This window comes from Pungitius pungitius, chromosome 13 (genome assembly GCF_949316345.1).
Source record: "Pungitius pungitius chromosome 13, fPunPun2.1, whole genome shotgun sequence".
NCBI classification, from domain to species: domain Eukaryota; kingdom Metazoa; phylum Chordata; class Actinopteri; order Perciformes; family Gasterosteidae; genus Pungitius; species Pungitius pungitius.
This window is the reverse complement of record NC_084912.1, coordinates 16,340,026-16,358,612: the sequence shown is the minus strand read 5'-3', so window position 1 is coordinate 16,358,612 and position 18,587 is coordinate 16,340,026. Positions and strand designations below refer to the sequence as shown.

Here is an 18,587-nt window from a genome sequence, read left to right as displayed (position 1 = left end):
ATGGGGTGGTTGTTGGAGCCAAGGAGCCTCGGGGTGTTTATAACGAGCGCTCCTTTTCCCTCCGGCTTGCTTTTCAGTTAGTTTCACAGTTTGGATGTTCAGTCACTGTCGATCTACCTTCAACAGAGACTTGAGATTTGAATGATCTCATTCATGAGATGTCAACTTTTCACCTCAGTGCTTTTTATCATTTCCAAGTCCCTAAGAGGTAAACATAGCATAAGGCCAATTGTCGTACTGCCTGCTGTCCTGCACCAACCGCCCAGTCAAATTCCTTGTATGTCTGACATATTTTGGCAATAAATGTTTCCTGATTATTTGTGCGTGACGTATCCATGTTCTGGTGTTTGTGTCCAGGTGATGCCCGGGTGCTGAAGGAGGTGGGCCGGGCCCTGGTGCTCTACAGGAGGGCCGTGATGCCTTACGCGGCCTACTCCCGCAAGCGCAAAGGCTCCAGCGACGAGGCAGAGGTGCAGCAGTACGCCGACTTGGTGGGCCAGGACTGTGCCGAGAGGATCTTGCTGTACCGCGCCTAAGCGTGGGCCGTTGCACCAACGCACCTTTTTAAATACGTATGGGAATACGCAGCCCCCCCCCCCCCCAGTCCGTTTCTCCTTACGGACGTCCTTGTGTCTTTCTGACTGTCTGCTCCCTGCAGTCTCACTGCTGCTTCGCTCTTCAAAAGCTCACGGTCGCTGCATGTGTCCATTCACCCACTGGCCTCATTCATCTCGTATGTCTCATTTACATCTTGTTCATTGAGTAATCCCTCCCTTCAGGCTCCGCCCTCTTGAATGTAATGAATCGCTATGATTTTTTTTTTCTATCCTGAATTGTTTAGTATCTGACGCTCCACACAGGGGAAGGCGCTCCTGAAACCGGTTTAGATGTAAGCATGTTGTCCTTTAAATGTTCAGTGATTTTGGTTGTCAGCTGCTTCTATTTTATTGCCAAACTTCACTGAATTTTCTTTTCTTTTCTGTTTTATCCCGGGTTTAAACGGCAACAAAAGTTTTTGTCTGTAATATTTATAGCTTTGTTTGATTGTCTTTGCATTTTGTAATAGTTGCTTTTGATCAAGCCAAATAAATGGGTTGTATATTCCTGGCTTGGATTTTGTGGATTTATTTTGCGTGCAAATCAAACTATCCACCGGCAAAGAACATTTCTCTAGCTAGCACAAACTTTGTATATTTTTACTTGTACTAATGTATGAGTAATAAAATCCACGTACATAAAACGCAGGAAGGCCAAAACATGCGCGCCCAGAGATACCTGACTGGACACACTGGGCCGAGCAGCAGGTGTTGCATATACAAACCGGCATTTGTCTCTGCGTTCAGCCCTGTGTGAAATGTAAAAGGTCATTTCGTCCAATTTGGCACGAAGCTAGACGCAATAATTACCTGTAGAATTTGGTGGTCAGTCGCTGTGAGCAACAATTCAAGAGTTTCACACGACAGACAAAAAAAATCGTTTAATATTAAAAGGTGAATATGAACATACATGATACTATTTTTCTTTTTTCTCACTATAATCTCAACATTAACAAGGCCTGATGAATACGTTTTAAATCTTCCTGCACACATGAATGATTTTGGAAAGTTGGTTGTGTGTGGGATTGCTCTGACTGATCTTATTCTGCTGGATGCTCGCCTAGAAACACCAGCATGCTGCTAAAATGTCCTCTTGACCCCAGACAACATTTGTATTTGTGCAGCGGCTCACCTCTCCAGGGATACCTTACTTTTCTGCCTGCACCCAATCCCAATATTACAGTAGAGAGAGAGAGAGACCGGCTCAAGTTTAAACTCCACCTTGTGTCCTTGAACGAATTTGGATGGACTGACGGGCTAATTGTCCGAGAAGGGAACACTGACGCTGGCTAGTGGCCCCCTCTGATTGACTGTTTCTTTCCCACATTAGGCATGCTTCCCCTCGGACTTAATGTGCTCTCACATACGCAGGCACACACACACACACACACTCCTGGCAGTGTCACAAGTTGTTAGTCTTGGTGGACGCCACACATAAGACATGTGCCAGTGCTTTGGCGGACCTCTTTTGGTCAAAACAAGGGCCCAAACTGGTCGGCTATTTCATGATTCCATAATGCTGCAAGACAAAGCATGGAAGAGTTTGAACGTGACCGTGATATACACTCACCGGCCACTTTATTAGGTACACCTGTCCAACTGCTCGTTAACACTTAATTTCTAAGCAGCCAATCACATGGCGGCAACTCAGTGCATTTAGGCATGTAGACATTGTCAAGACAATCTCCTGCAGTTCAAACCGAGCATCAGTATGGGGAAGAAAGGTGATTTGAGTGACTTTGAACGTGGCATGATTGTTGGTGCCAGAAGGGCTGGTCTGAGTATTTCAGAAACTGCTAATCTACTGGGATTTTCACGCACAACCATCTCTAGGGTTTACAGAGAATGGTCCGAAAAAGAAAAAACATCCAGTGAGCGGCAGTTCTGTGGGCGGAAATGCCTTGTTGATGCCAGAGGTCAGAGGAGAATGGCCAGACTGGTTGGAGCTGATAGAAGGGCAACAGTGACTCAAATAACCACCCGTTACAACCAAGGTGGGCATAAGAGCATCTCTGAACGCACAGTACGTCCAACTTTGAGGCAGATGGGCTACAGCAGCAGAAGACCACTACGGGGGCCACTCCTTTCAACAGGAAACTGAGGCTACAATTTGCACAAGCTCATCGAAATTGGACAATAGAAGATTGGAAAAACGTTGCCTGGTCTGATGAGTCTCGATTTCTGCTGCGACATTCGGATGGTAGGGTCAGAATTTGGCGTCTACAACATGAAAGCATGGATCCATCCTGCCTTGTATCAACGGTTCAGGCTGGTGGTGGTGGTGTCATGGTGTGGGGAATATTTTCTTGGCACTCTTTGGGCCCCTTGGTACCAATTGAGCATCGTTGCAACGCCACAGCCTACCTGAGTATTGTTGCTGACCATGTCCATCCCTTTATGACCACAATGTACCCAACTTCTGATGGCTACTTTCAGCAGGATAAAGCGCCATGTCATAAAGCTGGAATCATCTCAGACTGGTTTCTTGAACATGACAATGAGTTCGCTGTACTCAAATGGCCTCCACAATCACCAGATCTCAATCTAATAGAGCATCTTTGGGATGTGGTGGAACGGGAGATTCGCATCATGGATGTGCAGCCGACAAATCTGCGGCAACTGTGTGATGCCATCATGTCAATATGGACCAAACTCCCTGAGGAATGCTTCCAGCACCTTGTTGAATCTATGCCACGAAGAATTGAGGCAGTTCTGAAGGCAAAAGGGGGTCCAACCCGTTACTAGCATGGGGTACCTAATAAAGTGGCCGGTGAGTGTATAACTGTGTGGCTGCTCATATGTCTTATTAGGTCTGTTATCACCACGCACTGCCATTTAAAGACTGTTTAGCCAAAGGTCAACACTCACTGCAAAGAAGGCTTTACTGGCAATTCAGACCTGAGTACTAGAGATGGTTTGAATATTACTGTATGATTTATTTATCAAATGAGTGGGGTTTATTACACTGGAAAATAAAGAGACTGCCAAGAAGGGTGGAAACAAGGGTAAGGTAACCTAACAAGCTATCATTTGGACTGAATAAATGTGTGCACTGAATATTGCATACTGTAACCACATCTTGATATGTGTTATGTGGAAGTTGAAGATATGAAAAGACTTTTAATGAGTGAAAGCATTTGCAAATTTGCTTTCAAGTTCATGTCCCATCTGCCGCTGAGATGTCAGCTCGTGAAAGAGTGCTGAGATGAATGCTGCGGAAATGCCAGTCAATGTGAAAGCCACTAGAGAGACTGATTTAAAGTTAACACATGAAGAACTTGAAGAGTTAGTCAAAATGTGAAAGTGGAAAGGAACGTGAATGTCAGTTGAAGACGTTGTAGTGGGAGAAGTCGTTGGAGTTGCAGCATTGTTCAGTGTCACTTGTCAGGGCAGAAAAGTTGTTGTTGTTGTTCCGAAGTTTTTGTATCTCTATTCCGTTCCTCCTCTCAGTCTCCACCCAAAACCCTGTGGCCAAGGGAAAGTGCCCGGGGACGCACGGAGGAAAGAGCTTGTGTCATTGTCAAACAGTATTGGAAAGAAAAGCATGTCCGTAAATGGGGGGAAATGGGGGCCTGTATGTTCCATTGTTCCAGACGCCCTATCCAAACTGTGAAAAGAGAAATCACGCTTCGCCTCCCTGTAGGACAATAAAGCCGACGGAGTAGAAGCAAATGCGTGATCCACAAACATGCCCTGATCACATGCGCTGTATGTGAGGGACCTGAGCGTGAGCTGCTTGTTCCCATTGGCTCCCCATTAGGACAGTGTGATTTGGTTATCCTTATCCTCCTCGGCTCCCCCCCCCCTTGTCCCCCAACCAGTGTCTGTGTGGGAGTGTCCATACGCGGTGTGTTATTTGTGCCGTACAGACGGATGATTTTACTGGCACCCATGGTAGGCCCCCTAGGGCAGCGGAAGCCCCCAGGCCAGAGGAAATGCTGGGATCCTTTGTGAACTAGGCCCCCCGCAGGATTAAGCAAATCGCACCCCAAATGCAGGCCCTTTCTCTTAGGGATTAGCAAGATGACAGGGGAGGCGCCCTCTCCCACTGGGGCCCTGTCACCTAAATTCAACACACCGTCACAGGGCCGCTCCCTAGCCCCCTCGCTAGGATGCAGGACATGAGGGGACGCATTGTGCCTCGAGACAATGCTAAAGTGATTAGCCTGATTTATTAGGGTACCGCAGAAAAGGCATTCAAGTTGAGCCACATCGCTGGAAATATTCACAGGCATCAGGTCGTCGTACACATATGTGTAGTGAGTCTAAGCGTGATGGTCAAGAGTGAACTACTTAAGGCTCAGTTGATTTATTTGCAATAGGTATTGAATTCATTGCATTTGTGATGCTACTGTCAAAGTGATAATAATGCGATAATGTAATCTAATAAGTGATATATTCATAATGAGGTCTCTGAAGGTAACAGATGCATATTTATCGTATGGATGGATTTGCTTGTACACATTTATTTTCTATTTTTGGAACAGTTGTTTTCGGTGCAATCTTAAATGTAGTTTGCAATATTTTTTCATTTGGAGTACCAGGTGGACTGTGAGCTGTGAGTACTCAGCAACCGCACTAGTGCATTAACTCCACTAGTACTGAATATGTACATGATTGCAGTTTTGTACTTTTTTCTTTATTTTTCTACAGTATATCTAAAGAGTTGTATTTACTTTTCAGATTGAGCATAGGAACATTAAAACAGGGAATTTCAACCCCTTCTGACTTCCAACCCTTTCAAAACAGGACATGACTTGACTTGACCCCTTGTTCTGTTAGTCGCTAGCAGTTCTACCAGACATTTTCCCTCCCATTCATCTCTTGTTAAACACAAACCTTTTATTCTTTCACCGAAAAATAAGCCAACATTTAACAATTATTCCAATTATGTATTTATCTTTTGAATGCCTTAAAATGCCTCCTAAATTGGGACACAATGGACAAATGTTTTAAGTATATTAAACTTTTTACTTAAAGTACATTTGTTTATTAGGATTTAAAATTGTAAAAGTGCTTGTACTTTCACTCCTGTCTACACACATGGTTAAGCAAACATCCAAAAACAAGCTTTGTAGAACTAAAGCTGCTGTGTAATTCATCATTATCAATCATTTTCGGGCAAACCAGGCTGCACAGGCATGAGAAGAGCTGTTGTCGGCATGACGATACTGATAATAACTGCAGAGAGATAGGTGTATATATAACCCCCCCTCTATGGTGTCAATGCTTCTCTCCCTACAGGTCCTTACCACATGAATGTCTCTCTTCTCTTTGCCCCTTCTGTCTGCTGTCCTGCTCCTCTGGCACAGGCTTGTGCATCTCTTTCTGTCTGAGGCAGTTATACATATTCCCACTGACATTAGAATACTAATGTGTCAGGGTGAATAGAGTAGAGCTTTTTGTTGGCTGTGGGAGTTGACCCACCTCTCAATATGTGTCCTGTCTCTACTGGGGAATCTAAATCTTCTTTTGATTGCTCTCTGCCTGTTGCTTCTACGCCTCAATCTCATTTAACTCTGCTACGGAAACTTCTCTCTTCATGTCGCATATCCCTTCCAGGTTCTACTACTGTTTTTATTTTTACATTTTTATTCTTGTCATTTTTATCGTTATACTGCTGCTCTTGTTTTTTTTACTATGTATCTTGTGTGCACTGTCCACTTACCTGACGCGATACTGTAAATTTCCCCATTGTGGGACTAATAAAGGAATATCGTATCTTCTTATCTTATCGGTACAGGAAAGATCATACCCAGGAGTTTGGAACAGGAAGAGGTGAAAGGTACAAACAACACCAACCGCCCGCTAAACTTCTCCGCACTTCTATTGGAAAAAAGCATGGCCAATATTTATAGAGCTTTAAATCTTTGCCTGTTGAATGCTGTGCTTGACGAGGGAAGCACTTGGCATCGTCTAGGCAACCTACTGGGTGTGAGGGGGATACGGCGGGTAGAGGAGAACAGAATATTCACAGTATAATTAAGATTATAAAATGCTGATATTTACGCCATATAGACTCCAGCCTCCAGTCCTTTTGACACTTTCCAACCAATTTAGAAAACAATATTTACCCATAATAGCTTATAATATTGTAATTAGACATTTTTCAACCTGTAACAGTGTTTTTATGACTATATTTTTCTTGGTACTTCCTTATGGCCTTAAGGAGTTAAAAAGGGCTTGTTACACTATATAAAAATTGAAAAAAACATGAAGTTTTCAGAACTATATGTTCTATCCCCCCAAATGGTATACTGGTCCCCCGTCCCCCAGTAGAGAATCCTCTACACATGAGCAGCCATTCCTGATTAGCCACACATATGAGAAATGCCAGAAAACTTTTCATGCGCCTTGTCTCCAGAGCAGTCAGATGTCCACGCAGGACGGATAAAAGCTGCGGGTTGTAGAGCTGAGATTTTCCGAGGGGAGGCGCCGTGCGCAATGGGGTCACCCTTTTGTTCAGTGGCTGAACTCTCAGCCAGCTCCTGCCCCTCTAGACATTGCCAGGAATAACGTTATAAAAGAGAAACTGATGTCTTTCTCCGATTAATATGATGCCCGCACTAAAATCCGTCCAGACCGGACCACCTGAACTGCAGGTTCCGACAGCCCATTAAGTGGTTAAGCCATTTGCCAGAACACTTGAACTGAACAAATGTTCTGATTTCTGGCACATCATGTGTGCAGGTCTCTCAACTGACGGCTGTGGAAGAGGGTTGGTCAAAAAACATCATGTTTTGCTGGAATACATGAAGTTTCTGAGATTGGTTGGTATGAATTTGTGATCATAGCTGCCAAAGTTAGGATTTAAAAAACATTGCACTCAATATGTCCCACCATTGTGCATCGTAAGTGTACAACAAAGAACAATGTGAAACTACTCAAATCTATTTCAAATTCCAAGCACTGAGTTGAGGTAGCAGCCAATACAGAGCACATTGAATCCTTAGCCTGATGGGTTTGCTTGTACAGTGTGTGCGGAGATAGGATTTCTGCCTGGGTTTTGACTTTCTTACTGGTACTCCGTCAAATCAAACCAAATAAGGCTTGTGGCCAGATATGCTGGATGAAAAAGAGTGAGTCTCTGAGCTATAAGGAGATAGGAGAGATTCACTGACCCCAGAGAAAGAATGTGTGTGAGTGCCCAGGCTTAAAGTTCTCTTTTCAGACTTTTCTGAGGCAGAGACTCCTTCATACCAACACTCAAAGATAACAACAGTTACATTAAATATACTCTACTACGCCCAACTTCAAATTTGTTGTCCTAACACATTTTTTAAAGTCAAGCCAACAAATACCTTTCAGAAAAGTTGAACTAAATCAAAATGAAACTTTATTAATAAGTAGTGCAATCCACTGAAACCTTTAAGTAGAGAAAACTTATATTGTATAATTAATTGGACATCTTGTGAGGTAACTATGGCCAGTGGGCATGGGTATGTTAGTAAACACACACACAAATACACACACACAGACACACACATGTGTATATATATATATATATATACACTCACCGGCCACTTTATTAGGTACACCTGTCCAACTGCTCGTTAACACTTAATTTCTAAGCAGCCAATCACATGGCGGCAACTCAGTGCATTTAGGCATGTAGACATTGTCAAGACAATCTCCTGCAGTTCAAACCGAGCATCAGTATGGGGAAGAAAGGTGATTTGAGTGACTTTGAACGTGGCATGATTGTTGGTGCCAGAAGCGCTGGTCTGAGTATTTCAGAAACTGCTAATCTACTGGGATTTTCACGCACAACCATCTCTAGGGTTTACAGAGAATGGTCCGAAAAAGAAAAAACATCCAGTGAGCGGCAGTTCTGTGGGCGGAAATGCCTTGTTGATGCCAGAGGTCAGAGGAGAATGGCCAGACTGGTTCGAGCTGATAGAAGGGCAACAGTGACTCAAATAACCACCCGTTACAACCAAGGTGGGCATAAGAGCATCTCTGAACGCACAGTACGTCCAACTTTGAGGCAGATGGGCTACAGCAGCAGAAGACCACACCGGGTGCCACTCCTTTCAGCTAAGAACAGGAAACTGAGGCTACAATTTGCACAAGCTCATCGAAATTGGACAATAGAAGATTGGATAAACGTTGCCTGGTCTGATGAGTCTCGATTTCTGCTGCGACATTCGGATGGTAGGGTCAGAATTTGGCGTCTACAACATGAAAGCATGGATCCATCCTGCCTTGTATCAACGGTTCAGGCTGGTGGTGGTGGTGTCATGGTGTGGGGAATATTTTCTTGGCACTCTTTGGGCCTCTTGGTACCAATTGAGCATCGTTGCAACGCCACAGCCTACCTGAGTATTGTTGCTGACCATGTCCATCCCTTTATGACCACAATGTACCCAACTTCTGATGGCTACTTTCAGCAGGATAAAGCGCCATGTCATAAAGCTGGAATCATCTCAGACTGGTTTCTTGAACATGACAATGAGTTCGCTGTACTCAAAGGGCCTCCACAATCACCAGATCTCAATCCAATAGAGCATCTTTGGGATGTGGTGGAACGGGAGATTCGCATCATGGATGTGCAGCCGACAAATCTGCGGCAACTGTGTGATGCCATCATGTCAATATGGACCAAACTCCCTGAGGAATGCTTCCAGCACCTTGTTGAATCTATGCAACGAAGAATTGAGGCAGTTCTGAAGGCAAAAGGGGGTCCAACCCGTTACTAGCATGGGGTACCTAATAAAGTGGCCGGTGAGTGTATATATATTCATGATAAATCAAATCTTAATTGAGAATGTAAGTCTGTCTGTTCACAATAAATACAAATAAACCGCGTTTATATTGTATGTTAGTTAGTAACCTGTTTTTAGTGAAAGGGTTAACATTACAACGTTTACAACGTATCGGAGTTTTCACGTGTTCATAACTTCATGTGTATTCATTTAACGATGACGATCCGAGTCTTGCAGTTTGGCTTTAGTTTGTACTAAAGTTTGTACTGAAGCCAACGTTACTACGTAGGATATTAGAAATAAACTGACAACCCGGCTCATAAATTAACAATTAATAATAATAATAATAGTGCATTTAGTGAACACCAGGCATGATTATGGAACTATGTAATCAATAAAGTAATGAGAATATTGTAAAAACCGCTGTAATTTCAATTCATTAATCAATTATATCAATAGAATAATGTACAGCTATGATTGTATTCAATGTAGTGTAATCAACCGAAATGGAACTGATATTGAGTGAGAGACATTTGTAATCCAAGTTACATTTGAACTCAGCAGGGAACCACTCCCAGGGGGCGTGGCCACTGACCTTCACACCTTTACTGATCTGTATGAATACCTGTAGGCAGCCATTGTTCTAGAGTTCGCTGTGGCCCTTTTTAGACACAAATAAATGTCCAATTGTTTTGTTTTTGTTGGTAATCATTGATAATCAATTCTACTTTCTGTATGTTTTTTTTTCTGTATAATACAGAGCCGGAGGAGTCATGTGTCAACTTGGAATAAGCACAAGGGTTGAAGGTGACGTTGGAACGATCTGCTCCAACAACAATAAGCATCGCCCTGGTTATTGAGCAACGGATTCCTGTATATAGATAGATATACTGTATATATAGATTCCTGATATATACGCCATCTCAACAGCATTGTGCTTTTGTTGGGCTCATCTATGCTCTGTGTGTTGCTAAATGCCAGTGATGTGTTGACCAAATTTGGTCAAAAAGATTTCTAAAGACCAGTGTAGTTTGAAGTTGTCTTGTTACAGACAATACAATACAGTTGTTTGTGTTCCTGTTCCTTCACAATAAAGGCAAAAAAGCCACAGTTTATTTCTTTTCTTGGTCAGTTCATCTAGGATTTAGACAGATGTAGTTACTTTCTTTGACTTTGTTCTACCAACTTATGTTAAAATGTGGGTCACTGCTTTCGAGAGAGGGCTTGGGCTGAAGTCCTTTACAGCAGTGATTCGAAGGACTCTTGCTTGGGTCAGCATATGAGGCTGCAACAAGGAAAGCTGTTGGCGGAGGGTATTTCTCAGAAAATATCCCCTCCGCAAGCCACAAATCCCTGCTTCAGCCAGAGGACTTTGCTGAATGTGCAAGAAGAAATTGGCATGTAGCAGAACGGAAAAGAGGAAGAAAACATTGGGATGCCATACAAATGAAATGCAGATTCTGTTTGTATGATTTTAGGTTAAAAAAAAAAGAAATTGAAAACAGGAGAGAAATAAACATTATCGGGCTGGAAGGGCCTCTTGTTTCATTTGGCGAATTGAGGCTCAGCCCCATTGCAGTCATTACCCAGGAATCCAGAATTAGGGAAAAGTAATCCAGGTCTCTCCTTAAAGTTTTACTCTCTTTTGCTCTCTCAGCCTCTACATACTTTACTTCTCTTTGCTCTTTTTCTGTTTCTCATCTGCTCCTTTCCCTGTCGTCTCACTCATACTCTCTGGTTTGTTCCAACTATCCTTTCGTCATTCCAAAGACAGTTCGAATCGACCCTATTAGCCCCTAAAAAACCCGAAACAAGAGGACTATTTTAATGTCTATTGTTGGTTTGCGATCAGCCAAAGATCCTCAAGTACGCCACTTTAATTTAGGGCTAGTGTTTAGAGGCACTCTGGCGGCCAATACTGTAATATGAAGAATAAAATAATTGATACGTCAGGTTTTTGGTATTATTCTTGTGGGCTCCTCTCTGGTGGGAGTGAGGAACTCGTCATCCCATGTCGGCCTGTGGCCTCTGGGTTTAACTGTTCAGTAAACAAAGAAGATGGTCTACGCCACAACAACCTAAGAAACCTCAGCTTTGGAATGAAGCTGTGCAGCTGCCAGCTTCACCACACAGGATAGAGTACGGGGGGGGAGGAGAGGGTCGTGGAACCGGGAGTTGCGAAGTTGGTCAGAGAAAACGGATCTTTTGTCACCCTGAAACAACAATGTCAGCAGTATTCAGATCTTACTCCTTTTTTTTTCCAAACGCACAAATGTATACTTAGACCTAATTGGTGTTATAGGATATTGAGACAGATGGAGGGAAATGCACGGAGACAAAGATAGAAACAGTCATGCATGACTTGCATTATCTCTGGTCACCACACTGGAACCAGGTTGCTGTCTTTGTGGAAATTAGCATCACAAAGTAGTCATTGAAACTCCTTCTCATGCAGGAAAAGATATATTCTCCTTTGTTTTTTCTGCTGCTTTAACCTGAGTGTCCAGGAGGGTGTGTGTGTGTGTGTGTGTGTGTCTGAGGCTGCCCCTTCAGATTATGTCATCTTCTGATAGAAAGGGTTCTCTCTCCATTCCATTAGTTTCCTCTAAATTCTCTTTTGGTTCTCTAGAACAGCTGGCCTCAGAAAGGATGTGCTGAGTTACTGGTCCGTTGAGGCCACCCTCCATCAGACAGATGTGTGTCTGCAGACACCACCGGGCCTCTGCTGGCTGGGATGCCCACCCCCGGCCCACAGTGATGCATGCATGGTGCTGGGTTGAAATGTGTGTTAACAAGAGTTAGAAAACAAACGAATAAAACTTTATTCCTTTGGGAACGAGCTAAATAGCTGTGAAAAGGCTTTTTTTGTCTTTGGTGTCACAGAAAGCATTTCCAATTCACATTATGATATAGATGCAGTAAAATGTCCAAGGATCATATTTAGGAATCAGAGTCACACCCAAGGAACAAGGGAGTAAAACTTTTGGAGATCCCCTTACACACATCATAATACGATAGCATGTCACAAAATGTCATGGTATAGTATGTTGAGAAAACTATGTAAGTCATAATATAGTGTATAACATAATATAATTTAGTAAAAACAAAGCAATAATAAAGGATGACAAAAGCCTGGAATGTTATGTCATCCTATAATATAATTATTATATTAATTCATTTGAATTATTCCTAAGAAAAACAAAATTCTGTATTTTATGTAGAAATTAGTCATATTATTGTACATCATGAATGAAATTGAAATATATATTATTGTTGTCATTGCATTGCTTGTCAAAAAAATAAAAAGGTCATAGTATAGGTAATTTTATAAATGTATTGCATGTTAAAAAAGTAATTTAGATATTTACTTTTTAAATATAAAGCATGTCCAGGTAACTAAAAGTGATGATATACATAGTGTAGTTAATACATTTTCAACAAAGTCATTATGCAAGAATTTGTCTAAATGACTAAATAACTTTGTCATTTTAGACACCAACAGTTCATCAGCCAAATCAGCAGATTTTGGTTTAGAGTTAATTTTTTTCCACCTTGGACTTGGAGCTGCTTCTGAACAAACTGCCTGGTGCTGCAGCTGCTACTTCAACATGAGCAGGAGACACAAAAACACATTACAACATTAAAACCAAAGAATAATGTCATTTCAACTGTCAGCGTTCAGCTGTTTATGTACAGTAGTTTTTTTCAGGTCCATCTCTCCTATCCTTAAGTCCTATGACTCCTTTTGGTCTGCTACTCCTCCTCAAACACATAAGTCTCTCTCTGGGTAACAACAGAGCTCCTTAAATGGGTGGAACAGTCCGCTTTAGGTATTTTGAGGTTCTGACAATGGTTAAGAAGATTTACTGAAGGATGAATGAAAGTCCACGTCCATCTATTACAATTTCCTTTCATTTTAACTGGAGGAGACGAGACATTAACCAGACGTTTTTTAGTCGTGGTGTATATAATAAAACTTGGAGATGTTATTATTGAAACTTTATTTCACTTTCATTCTAAAGGACTGACATGAACATCTTCTTATCATACTCAACAGTGTCATGATATAGAATTGAAAATCACACAGTGGCTTGATCAATCACCCAAATGTTGATATTTTAGAGAATATCTTATTTTAAGAAAAGTATGAAATGCTCATTGATTTTAAATATCTTGGTGTGCTGCTGAATCCAAATTTAACCATATGTTCACCTGGGCAACAATAGGAGATAAATGCAAAAGTGATAATGTCCTTTGAGTCATATTGTGTTGGCTGATAAGAACTCAGCAGTATAAAAACCGCCCCACAAGCTTTAAGTTGGTACCATCACTAAACACTCTGTGATGTTTTAGGAAACACACTGGGGCTCCGAGCCTCCTGCCAGGAGCATCTGTGTCTTTGTGCCATGGGGAGGGTGGCATCAGTGTCCGTCTTTTCACAACACCCACCATCCTTTTTGGTGGATTTAGCACGGTGCTGTCTTTCTTTTCAAAGACTTGAGGGCCAGAGGAAAAGACAGAAAGTGACCCTGCTTAAGGCTGGACAAGGTGGAGTCACTGCCCCCCCCCCCCCCCCCCCCCCCCCAACTTACCCTACGCTAACAAGGGGCAAAAGTGTGAGACTCAAGCTTTTGTCAAGTAAGTGAGTGGCAGGCCCAGACAGAATGATTTTTAATGTGGCTATGTATGTGTGTGTGGGGTGGGGGGGGCTTTGTCAGTTAGTGGGGCTGACAGACAGGCGGCCCTGTGGGAACGGGTGACAGAGGCCATCTGAGTTCTTCATGGGCTAACCTGGGGGCCTTTATGGATTTATCAACACGCTGACCCCCCCTCACCCCTTACACAGGAAGCGCTCTGGCAGATGAATGGAAAGATCATGTCAATGAGGAGGATGGGGCCGGGTGGGGTTGAGTCATGTGGTGGAGCGGAGATGAGCAAAGGGGAACTGTGGGTGGACGTGGTAGGTTGGGGAGGTGGTTCTGAAAAGGAGGACTTGGCTCATATGTCTCTCATTTTTACATCATATATGAAAAAATTCATACTTTAAAAGCGGAAAGTCATATTTTTGTTTTCTTGCCAACAATGAAATAAGCATGAAGACAGGAAACGGGGAAAGACAGCTAGCCCGCTTCTATCCAAAGGTAACTAAAGCTTTGCATCTAGCTCGAGAAAAAATAAACGTCAGGAGAAATGTTCCTTCTCTAGGGACCACCGCGTGGGTCGAACCTGAAACCTTTTAAAACAGCCTGTTGTGGTCCGCATCAGCCCGGCAGTTACTGGTAAAAAAAGAACATAGACAGATGAGCTGGATGAGGGCTGAGGATGGCAAAAGCTAGCAAGAGAAAGATCTTGATCTGTATGTGACTGTAGTTCATCCCTCCAAAAATGTAGATACTGTAAAAAAAAAAATCATAAACTGCTTTATTTAAATACTCCATATGGGAGTATGAGACACAGCGCATGTCTCAACCAGAAACAGATAGGTGTAAGAAAAACACAAAAAGTTGAGCTCAGAACATCAATCTCCTGTTCCAAGGGTGTGGAGCTGAACACATTTATATATATGAATCTGACCTGTGACCTCTGTAACAGAGTTTAAGGGAAGTGAAAGTAAGCCGCCTCCCTCCCTCTCTCTGTCCCTCCCTCTCTCTCTCTCTCTCTCTTGTTATGTGTGTCTAGGTTGGTTTGGTCCTAGCTTGGCTGTCTGGATTTAAGGCCAGGGCCCCTGCACACTGTGCCTGTGTGTCTGGAATCGGGTGTCCTCCTCCATCCAGGCCGGCTTATTTATGACCTGAGCCAAGCCTGGTCCAAAATCCACAAACAGAGAGGAGAGGAGGGGAGGGATTGAGGGCTGGACACGTTTGCACAAAAACACACACACACAGTACAGATGAGATATGGAAATATCTCCCATGATGTCATATCAGAAACTGTGAGTGCTCGTTTGTAGAGTGGGCCACTTTCCCTCATTTGTTCTCACCCTTTTCCATCCCTCTGTCTTTTTGTCTTTGTACGGTAATCAACGTAGGCATCTATTTCAGGGTCATGGCCTAAGATTTCCCTTTAATAATGGCATTTCTGCAATGCATTCTCTAGGCGCTTTTCTTCAACACTTACGTAAGATGACACCTGATGAAAGAGAGCCAGTAATCGCTTATTTTTACCAAAGCGTTTTCATCCTCTGGTGAGAACGCAACTCGTGTTGACTATTGGGAGGTCTGGCTGCACGGAAAATTAATTCTGTGAGTTCCCACATTGCTTCTATTTTCTGCCTCATTTCAGTTGACCGTTGAGACGTTTAGATGGAACATTTTGAGCCTTTATGTCATGAGAGCACATATGCTGTTGATGCCGCTGGCATACAGAACTTCTTACGTGGAAATGGGTTTCATGCTGATATAGTCCTGCTGCTCTTCTTACCTTTCAGGTTCAAGAGCCTCTCCATAGAAGTTTGGATAAGAGAGGATACAGCTCAAAAACAAGACCCAGGCAAAGGCTTTGGCTGCTCTTATAGATACTTTATTTCATCCCTCCGAGCTGCTTTTTCAAACTTTCCCCCGACATGTAAAACAGTGATTTCTGTGGCAGTGTGGGGTATACAGAATGTGGTTGGACAGACAGACAGCCGGACGAACCAAAAATATCCCAGCAATAAAACGCTCACTCACTGCGAAAATGTAAAAAAGAAGGTACGAGTAAGAGAGTGCTTCACTGCACTTCCCCCTTCCTTTTTAGTGGTTAAACGCCGTAGAAAGTAGCACGGCCTGGCGAAGCAGAGGTGGATGTTTTCCCCCGAAGCAGAGCACGGATGGAGCACATTCCAGGGGAGAGCTGTGTAAATCCCTCCATTGATTTGGTGCGAAACCCTCCTGACCTCTGGAATACATTAGCAGATTAGCCATGGAGGCATGTGCACAGAGCTCTTAGCTCAGCCGCCAGCCAATTCACAGCAGCAGTGGCCCCCCAAACACGGGGCCCGAGTACAAGGGGCAGATAGGCCCCGAAACCACTCTCATAGTCTCAAAGCCCAATTACAACTCTGTGGGAACGTACTTCATGTGTATTTACTTTGAGTTGTGGTCACGTTGTTTGCGTCATATGTCTTGGAGTTGTGCTGCAAGCTGTTAGCCTGATTAGTGAATTTGAAGTGGAAAGGAACTACCTTTATTAACTCCTTAACCCTCACTTTCTTGCGTCCGATTATTCATTTTTGTGTTTGATTGGTGAGTTGATTTCCGCTGCTTTGTATCACACAGTCTAACTCAAACATATTAATTATCCATTACCTTGAAAATGTCCTAATACAAATGGAACTGTATTATCTTATCTTTATGTCTTAATGAATGCATTGGGCTTGGTGTGTGTGTGTGTGTGGAGGGAGGGGGTGAAGTCTTGGCCCCATTCTCTATAGCAAGCTATGAGGTCCTTCGTCCCATCTAGCATGAGACCCCAGTGGTTGTTTGTTTCAGTGTTTGAAGTTGGCGCCTACATATGCAAGTAGGAGATATTTTGTTAACACCTGGTACTTTTAGGAGCCCAAATGCTGAACACCTTACCAGAACTTGAATGTGAATCTGGTGTCCAGCTTTCCCATTGTAGTGCAACCTGTGGACATGTGCTTGTCATTACACTGTAAGCTCATATAAAAGCTGACAGAGTGTTAATGGTTTGGGCAAGTGGCCATTGATATGGTATCGTGCGTGTGTGTGCGTTTGGTGCTCTGGTTTATGGGGACAGGCATCACAGGCCAAAAGGCCAACCAGGACCACTGTGCCCCCCCGCCCCCCCCCCCCCAGTGGGGACACATGGCCCGACGCCCTGCGACAGACCCCCACACCATAGGCAGGCACTTCACCCAGCAGCCAAGCAGCCTGACGGCCAGATGGTGGCTCGGCCTCTAGCGTGAGGCTGGAGAAATGAAACAATTCATCTGTGGTCAGTGTGTTCTCTGTTTGTTTTCTCTGAAAAATGAGTGGCACACTAACCTCTGGGAATAGTAAAGATGTGGCTCATTCTGTACTCCACTTTGCTCTGCTTTACTGCCCGGTTAACTCAAACACACGATGTTCCTTACAACTGTCCACCATTTTACTTTTATAGGTGTTACTTTACCCACGACACCCTCTAACACTTCCTTCTCTACAGCGGTACTCTACTTTGTTCTACTCGACCCCTCTATTCTGTCTTCTCATCTATATTCCATATATTCTATAGTTTTGTGCTCTACTGTACTCAACTTATTTGTACAGTTATACGCTAGACTGATATTAACCAAACATGATACATCGTCGGTTTTGCACATGCACACTGTGTATATCTGGTGTATCAATACATAATATAACAATATAATAAGCCTAAGTGAAACCCCCCCCTGTGTTAGATAGCTTTGTGTCCACCTGACGGGTACCACCGACCAAAGAGAAAATGGACAGTTTTCATATGCAAACATCTTTGCTCCAATGACAGACTGAAGGTGGAAAAAAATGTCCCAAAAAATCAGATATCAGAAATTGGTCAATTCAATTTTGAAAATGTGTTCCTCTTACCCAGAGGTTGGGACCTTTCTCCACCCAAGCCCAGTGGGAGTGCATTTCTTCTTAGTCCCTGGCTAATGTTTACATGGTGATTCATTTGGCACTTTAGAGTAATGCTACACAAACAACAAGTGATCTGCAGCATTAGCATATGAAGCCTCAGAACAGGCTGTGCTCTGCGAGGGAACCTTCCGGCCCCTCGGTGGAAGGGCACAAAGGTGCTGTGTTTTCACGCCATCTTTGATTTACGATCATGTTCCGCTTTCTCTCCTCCCTCTTATTTCCACTTCATTCCACTTTATTCCTATTTTCTTTATTTTTTGGTATTCCTCCCTTTGCTCTTGTTTACCTCCCTAGCCTTTTGTCTACTTTTTAAGTACCTAATGTCTCTCAGGGAAAGAAAATGCTCCTCAGCTTTTACAAAACCTGAAAAGTGCTGCGTTGAAGACGGGGTGTGAAACTTAAACTGCCCCCCCCCACACCACCTCTGTTCTATGGTCAGAGGTCACCATCGTTCCTACTCCTCAACCTATCAACCCCTCTGACAGCCCCGTATTAATTGGCAACCTCATGTGGTCCTTTGTAATCACTACAGGATGTCATAATGTGGAAGCAGTTATTTAAAGGCTTTTGAGTAAATATGATGGATAACGGGATGGGTTGTGTCCTCTCCTTTGGCCCCCGTCTTTGAGTCTGCCTACCCCTTTCCCCCTTTCTCTTCTCTTTGTCCCCTCTAAAACGTCGCCCCCCTC

The 18,587-nt window shown here is 43.3% G+C and overlaps 1 protein-coding gene across 4 annotated transcripts in view; it reads left to right on the top strand.

Moving 5' to 3' along the window:
- LOC119214111 (arginyl-tRNA--protein transferase 1) overlaps positions 1-1,112 on the top strand; it is a 41,959-nt gene extending 40,847 nt beyond the window's left edge. Inside the window, exon 12 of one of the 4 annotated variants that reach the window (XM_037465575.2) lies at positions 358-1,112. In XM_037465575.2, the coding sequence (XP_037321472.2) occupies positions 358-536 (179 nt within the window). In that variant the 3' untranslated portion in view covers positions 537-1,112. The remainder of the gene's footprint in view (positions 1-357) is intronic. The other 3 variants (XM_037465574.2, XM_037465578.2, XM_037465576.2) reach the window with 3 other exon arrangements.
- The last annotated feature ends 17,475 nt before the right edge of the window (positions 1,113-18,587 follow it).